Source organism: Betta splendens, chromosome 22, assembly GCF_900634795.4.
Source record: "Betta splendens chromosome 22, fBetSpl5.4, whole genome shotgun sequence".
In the NCBI taxonomy this organism is placed as follows: Eukaryota; Metazoa; Chordata; class Actinopteri; order Anabantiformes; family Osphronemidae; genus Betta; species Betta splendens.
In genome coordinates, this window is record NC_040900.2 from 538,157 (window position 1) to 545,180 (window position 7,024).

General features: G+C 49.3%; 1 protein-coding gene across 1 annotated transcript; it reads left to right on the forward strand.

The window, feature by feature from the left end:
* The first annotated feature begins 1,195 nt into the window (after positions 1-1,195).
* Positions 1,196-4,046, forward strand: foxg1a (forkhead box G1a). The gene has a single exon (XM_029138092.3). The coding sequence runs from the start codon at positions 1,502-1,504 to the stop codon at positions 2,834-2,836; it is 1,335 nt and encodes a 444-aa protein (XP_028993925.1). The 5' UTR covers positions 1,196-1,501; the 3' UTR covers positions 2,837-4,046.
* The last annotated feature ends 2,978 nt before the right edge of the window (positions 4,047-7,024 follow it).

Consider the following 7,024-nt stretch of genomic DNA (forward strand, 5'->3'; position numbering starts at 1 on the left):
TAAATTTAGTAATAATAAAAACGTCAACAAGTATCTGAAGTAGTTCAGGAGAAGCGGTGCGGCCTCAGTGCAGACACTCAGATTGGCGTCAGTGGCTCTGGGTCTCTCATCAAATGTGTCTGCTTTTACTTTTAACTGTTGCCTCCACGTATCAGAACCTACAGAACCCGGTGAGGTTCTGGTTGGAGCTAAGCGGATCACGGACTGATAAAACAAGAGAATCACGCGCAACACGAGCTGTTTAACTGCAGTGGGAGCAAATGAGGGGACGGAGACGGTAAAAGCATAAATGTAATGATTCGAATAAAGTTGTGATTCCTGTAATGTTTGCGTGAGCTTCGTCTGCGGCCTCGGCCTTCGCTGTGATTGTGGCTGCAGTTCACGTTGTGTCGTTCAGTTTTCCTCCAACACGAAGCATCGGGGAGAAAAGGACGCAGCTCGCGGACGCGCGGAGAGTCGTGGCCTTTCTGCGGTCTGACACAAATCACCCCTCGCGTCCTGAGCGGCCGCCCGCTCCGCACTCCTCACCCGCGCCCTGTTTATTTTCCCTGCGAGTCTGGATGTAAACAGTTTTGGAGACGCCGAAGGGGAAATATTTGAATCGAAGGAGTGTAAATATGAGGTGCGGCGGGGATTTGGGTGTACGCATACACGGTGTGTGTTTTCCAGCCACGGTTGTAGTTTAGGTGGGGGAGAGAACGGGAGGGGGGGGGGAGGCAGGCGCGCGCTGGTAGCGGTGAGTGCGTTTTCTACGCTGCAAAAAGTGTCCGTGTTGCATCGGGGCGAGTTCACGCCTTTCAAGGCTCATTTCTTGGTTTAGTCTTTAAAAAACAGAAATGAAAAAACGCACAAATGTTTATCACAATGACACGATTTGATTAAAATTCAAATTTTGTACGGTGACTTTTTTCATGCGCTTTATTTTCTAATCGACGTAAATGTGTGATTAGGAGAAATGTGCAAGAATTCAGAAACGAATCTGACCGCAGATCATAAAAGCACTAATAATCGGCGGCGTTCGTTCCTTTGAACGGAGATTGTGTGAAGGCTCCATAAGCCGCGAACGCTCGTCACTGCGGGCATTTTTTGCAGCGTGCACGGCATTGGTGGATGTGTGTGTTTCCCTGTGCGTCATGATTGGCTGGAAGCGCAGAGGACGCCTTAATATTTAATACTAATGTTCCCCTGGTTGGCTGAGGACTGGAAAGGTCCAACCAATGTTTTTTACTTGCTTTAGTGGCTGTGGCTCCCTAATTAATTGCAGCTATCTGTCTCCTATCGATGTGTGTGTACATGTGTGTTGTGTGTGTGTGTTTGGTTTTTTCTCCTCAAACCGAACATGAGATAGTTTGTTGGGCTATACTTTCTTTCTTCCTATCTATCCCCCCTTCCTTCCTTCCTTCCTTCCTTCCCGTCCTGGTTCGCAGGCACAGACAGGACACATTGAAGCCCAGCTGTGCTCGTCGCTTTTGCTCGCCGCCGTTTCCCCTCGTTGCCGGTGATGTTGGACATGGGAGAGCGCAAAGAGGTGAAAATGATTCCTAAATCGTCGTTCAGTATAAACAGTTTGGTGCCCGAGGCCGTGCAAAGCGACAACAACAACCACCAGAACCAGCACCACCACCAGAACCAGCACCACCACCAGAACCACCACCGGCCCGGCGGCGCGGACGAGCTGGAGCAGAAAGCTCCTGCACCGGACGGAAAAGCGGAGCCCAAAAGTGACGCGTCGAACCAGGAGAGCTGCGCGGACGAGAAGGAGCAGCAGCAGCAGGAGGAGAAGAAGGAGGCGAAGGACGGCGACGGCGGCGGCGGCGGCGGCGGCGGCGCCGCGGGGAAGGACGGCGACAAGAAGAGCGGCAAGTACGAGAAGCCCCCGTTCAGCTACAACGCCCTGATCATGATGGCCATCAGGCAGAGCCCCGAGAAGCGCCTCACGCTCAACGGCATCTACGAGTTCATCATGAAGAACTTCCCCTACTACCGCGAGAACAAGCAGGGCTGGCAGAACTCCATCCGCCACAACCTCAGCCTCAATAAGTGCTTCGTCAAGGTGCCGCGGCACTACGACGACCCGGGCAAGGGCAACTACTGGATGCTGGACCCGAGCAGCGACGACGTCTTCATCGGCGGCACCACCGGGAAGCTGCGGCGGCGCTCCACCACGTCCCGGGCCAAGCTGGCCTTCAAGCGGGGCGCGCGCCTCACCTCCGGCCTCACCTTCATGGACCGGGCCGGCTCGCTCTACTGGCCCATGTCGCCCTTCCTGTCGCTGCACCACCCCCGCGCCAGCAGCGCGCTGGGCTACAACGGCGCGTCGTCGGGCTACGCGGGCCACCCCATGTCCTACAGCAGCATGCTGACGCAGAACATGGGCAGCAGCCACTCGTCGTTCCCCGCGTCCAACGGGCTGAGCATGGAGCGGCTGGTCGGCGGGGACCTCCCGTACGCCACGCACCACCTGACGGCGGCGGCCCTGGCGGCCTCGGCGGTGCCGTGCGGCCTGTCGGTGCCCTGCTCCGGGGCCGCGTACTCGCTGAACCCGTGCTCGGTCAACCTGCTGGCCGGGCAGACCAGCTACTTTTTCCCGCACGTGTCGCACCCGCCCATGGCCGCGCAGGGCGGCGGCGGCGGCGGCGGCGGCGCGCTGCAGGCCGCCCGGGCTTCGGCCTCCAACTCCCCGCAGGCGCCGTCCTCGTCCTCGCTGCCCTGTGACTCTCTGCGGCCGGCGCTGGCGGCGCCGCTGCCGGCCTTCTCCTCGGGACTTTCCGGGGGGTTGTCTGACTATTTTACGCATCAGAACCAGGGCTCGACCTCCAACCCGCTTATACACTAACGGTCCGAAGGAGCGTGACTGAACTGAACTACAGTGTACAGAGTAACAAATGATTATGAGGCGCCCGCTATAGAAACAGAGGAGAGACTGGCAGAACGCAGCCCTGACGTTCCAGGTATTTTTTAATATTATTATTGCGCTTCTTCTTCTTCTTCTGCAGTTTTACTGTGTGTACATAACGTCTGTCTGTAAAGTACTGTCCGCTACGTGCAATGTGTTCCGAGCTCAACAGAGAGAGTGATGAGAGCTGTTCTTCTGTTCTTCTTGGACGAGGCATTACTTTTTAGAGAATGTGTATTTAAAATAGTTTGGTCTAATTTCCAGATCTAAAGCTAATAATAAGAATTAAATATGTCTAATGGCCGTTTCTCCCGCATGTTTGCAGTATTATCAGGTATCATGCGCTTAGAAACGAAGCGGCGGTGAATGATTTTATTTGACAAAATTTAAACACTAATATTTTATTTTGACTTTTTATTTTCCATCCAGTGAAATGTGTTCTAGGCAGAACGTGAAAGTCGCGAGGCCGTTTCTCCATCGCTTCATTTTAACCTGTTCATGTTCGTGTAGACCAAAGAATCTGTTCTAGGGAATGTAGTCAGTATTCAGCTGCAGAACAAGCCGAGGCCCAGTGGCTCAGTGAATGAGTGAGTGTGAGCGAGTGAAGGTCAACGATGCCTCCCTCACTGCAGAAAAGATCCATTTAAACGAGATTCCCGCCTTTGCCTTCTCACGCGGGCTCGTTGTTTCACCAGCTGGAGGGAATTTGCCTTAATCCGCCACGTTTGCGCGTGAACGTCCAACAGCCTGAGCGTCAGCGTCTCGTTTGGTGGATGTTTTCCGCAGCTGCCCGTCATGTGCTTATTTGATTGTAAACGTGATCACGGACGTTCACGCTTCTTTTATGTTTTGTACAATTAGACAAGAGAAATGTTCACCTGTGAGTTGAATTTAAGGTTTTAGGCTTGTCTTTATTTTTTTTCAAAGAGGAAGAACAATGTAAAAATCCGTTCGTTTGACAGAAGAAAATGCCTCATTATCTAATCCTACTGGAATGACTGTCCTTTAATTGTCGTCTCTAAAACGATTTTTATGGTTGTGATACTATTGTGGTCTTATTCTTATTCCCGTGTGTGTCGCTTACAAAAGTAAAAAAGAAAAAAATGTTTTAATCCTACAATACAAATAAAAGAATAGGTTACATTCATAACTAACGCAAATCCTTTTGTCTTCTTTGCTCCTGTCACAGATTTATCAAGTCGAACCAAAGCCCGTTTAGATCTAATTGCAGTGAGCTTTGGGCTCTTTTCAGCTTCACTTTGTGGCGTTCGGCGTTGGGTTATGACACATTATTATGGTTTTAATGGAGACAAAACAGAAACCAAACATGACAATTTTAAATCCCACAACAAATCCGCTCCAGCGCTCGAGGCTCTGAGGATCCAGCCCGTTTGTGTGACTGCGTCAAATGATGCAGCAGGGGTCGCGTCCAGGCCGCCGCGCTGCGCTGCGCAGCGTTGCAGCGGTGAATCTGAGGCGCAGCTGCGCAAATCGTCCCTAACGTCACATTCGTCCGACTTTTCGTGCAGCTAAAACGTCAAACTGAACCACTTTTCATGTCTGTTCCTTTGTCGGGCGGCGTTGATGCTGCAGTGTGTGTGTGTGTGTGTGGGGGGGGGGGGGGGGTTGGCCTTATTCCACCTCTGGCTCCGTATTCGCGCATCAGACCTGAATTCGTGCTGAGACGCTGGTTCCGTGTTTTTGTTTGTCACTTCATCTGTTGCTGTGTCCACATTTGTGTGTTTGTGCTTTTGCTTCCTCCGACTTCACAGATCAAACCTCAAAAAATGTTGCGAACGACTTCAATTTATTCCTTAAATATCTGTGCGCGCGCACCAGGCTCTGTCTGTGCTCGTGTCCAGTTCATGTTTGGGTTGAGCCTTAAACTGTGACGAAACGTTCCCCTTAAACACTTTTTCTGAACAAAAGTCCACTTTTTTCCGTCAAAGGTTTTGTGTAGTTTTTGTTTTCTCACATCCGCTCGCGTCGTTTTCTTTTGAACCAACCGTTGGATTTAGTTTAAACTAGGTTTTAAAATACGTTCCGTGGATTCGGTGTCAGGCTGAATTCGGTCTTGGTTCTTTTCGGACGCGGCCGTGTTCCGTCTGCTTCTGAGGTACGTTGTAATCAGCTGATTTTTTCAGCCTGTGGGTTTTCTTTATTTCCTCTGATAAAGCTCGGAACCGGCTTTCTGAATGTCTTTGGATTTTTACGTCGTTTGCAGCATAAATTTGGACCTTTGCCTGTGCGGGCGCTGCTGTCTGGAACCAGACTGGGTCAGTTTCCAGATCCTGCTACCTCTGAGCGGTTCTGGTGCTCGGTTCTGTGGGTCTCAGCGCCGCAGGTTCATTTTGTGTTTGCGGATTTCAGCAGTTCTCTGGGGCTTCTTCGGTCCAATCCGACATTTTGGTTTGTTTTTTATGCAATAACTAGTTGAGCGTAGAGTCCGTTTAGCGGCGCGGCCGCAAAGCTGCTCCTGCAGTTTCAGTCCTATTCAGTCATTTTTTCTGAACTTCACTTGTTTTCCTGCTGTTGTTGCAGAGTTTTGTTCCTCAGTGGAACCTTGTCTCTAGTGAATCCACGGAAACGGTTTAGTTTTGACTATTGAATCAATATCTGAAATAATAAACTTGCTTTATTATAAATAGCTTTCTTTTATTCTAAACCTCTAATGGTTTAATGTTAAGTACAGCTCAACACACTGCACATGTTTCGGGTCAAAGGTCAGTGGAGGGTTCAGTTCTGAGACACAGGTGGATCCTGCTCTGATCGCAGCTGCTCAACATCTGCCTGCTCTCGGTGGAGCAGCGTGTGATGGTTTTGGTTCTGTTGATTCTGACACTAGAAGGTGCAGCTGCGTTTCCCTTTAGCTCAGTTTGGACCTTCACCGTCCTGAATTTAGTGTTTTACTGGTCAGTTTGCTCTAAGCAGATTTTAACCAGGCTAATTTCATAATTTTGGCACCAAATTGGAGAATAAATATCTGAATTTAATCATAAAATGAACGAATTTAATCTTTAAAATCTCATACATGTGGCTGCTTAAACTATGCAGTATCATTGTTGCTTCAAAGCAACAGAACCTCACACTGTGCAGGGTCCAATAGGCTTTGACCCGAATAAAGCAAGAGCCTACCTCTGAGCGTGACAGAGCCAATAAAACAATAATAATAATAACAATAATGAATATTGGGCCAAATTAAAGATTAAAATCACGTGCTTGAGGTTCAGGTTGAAGCAGAAGGTTTGTTTCTCAAAATCAAGTGAATGTGTGGAAAGAGATATGACAACATAGCTGCATGTTTTCACCCTCCAGAACCAGAATTTATGGACTTAGGTTTGTTTTATGTTGGAAAAATATGAGCAGTAAAACTGTGGCAAAAATAAATAAAGTTAAATAAATATTGATGGATGTCCTGAGTTTGATTCCTGTCGCGCTCAGTCCGGTCTCTCAAATGTCACCATCAGCGTTTAAAGCAAAAATAAGTGAAATAATAAAATTAATGATGGGACTCGTGCCCTGAGACTCCGCTGCGTTTATACCGAAGCCAAGTGATTAAACTGCAGGTTGAAGAAACGAAGCTGCGTCACTTTGGTTCAGGAACATTTTTCATTTCAGTGAAACCAAAATTTGTTCGTCATAGTTAGTTAAACGTTAAATCACCGAGAATCTTTGACCTGGGCTAAAACACTGAATTCAAAAAGGCTCCGCTCCGGAAGAAAACCCGTGCAGACAACGATGAAACAACAAATTTGAAGCAAGGTCTTTATTTATTTAGGATTTTCTACTGGATCAATTTGACGTCGTCCTGTAAATATGAACAAGCCTCACTGAAAACTTCAACAGACACAGAGACAGAAAATATCCGTTCTCAAATTGTGGGTCAAGATCCAAAAGTCCGGATCCGAGTCCAGACTGGACGCAGTGCCGTCGGTTGGACCGGAAGCGCGTGTCCGTCCTCCCCCGTCCCGCTCGTCCCCTCCCCGTGTCCTTCTGTTGCTGCTTTTGTCTTCTGACTGCTGGTCACCCCATTTAACACGGCACAGATAGCATCAGCCGACGGAGATTGGGTTCCCGGCGGCTCCGGCGCGGGGGAGGGGCCGCTTCTTGCTTTACAGCGGGACTCGT

Excerpts from the sequence above, each read along its gene's own strand:
- foxg1a (XM_029138092.3), top strand. The coding sequence starts at position 1,502 with ATGTTGGACATGGGAGAGCGCAAAGAGGTGAAAATGATTCCTAAATCG.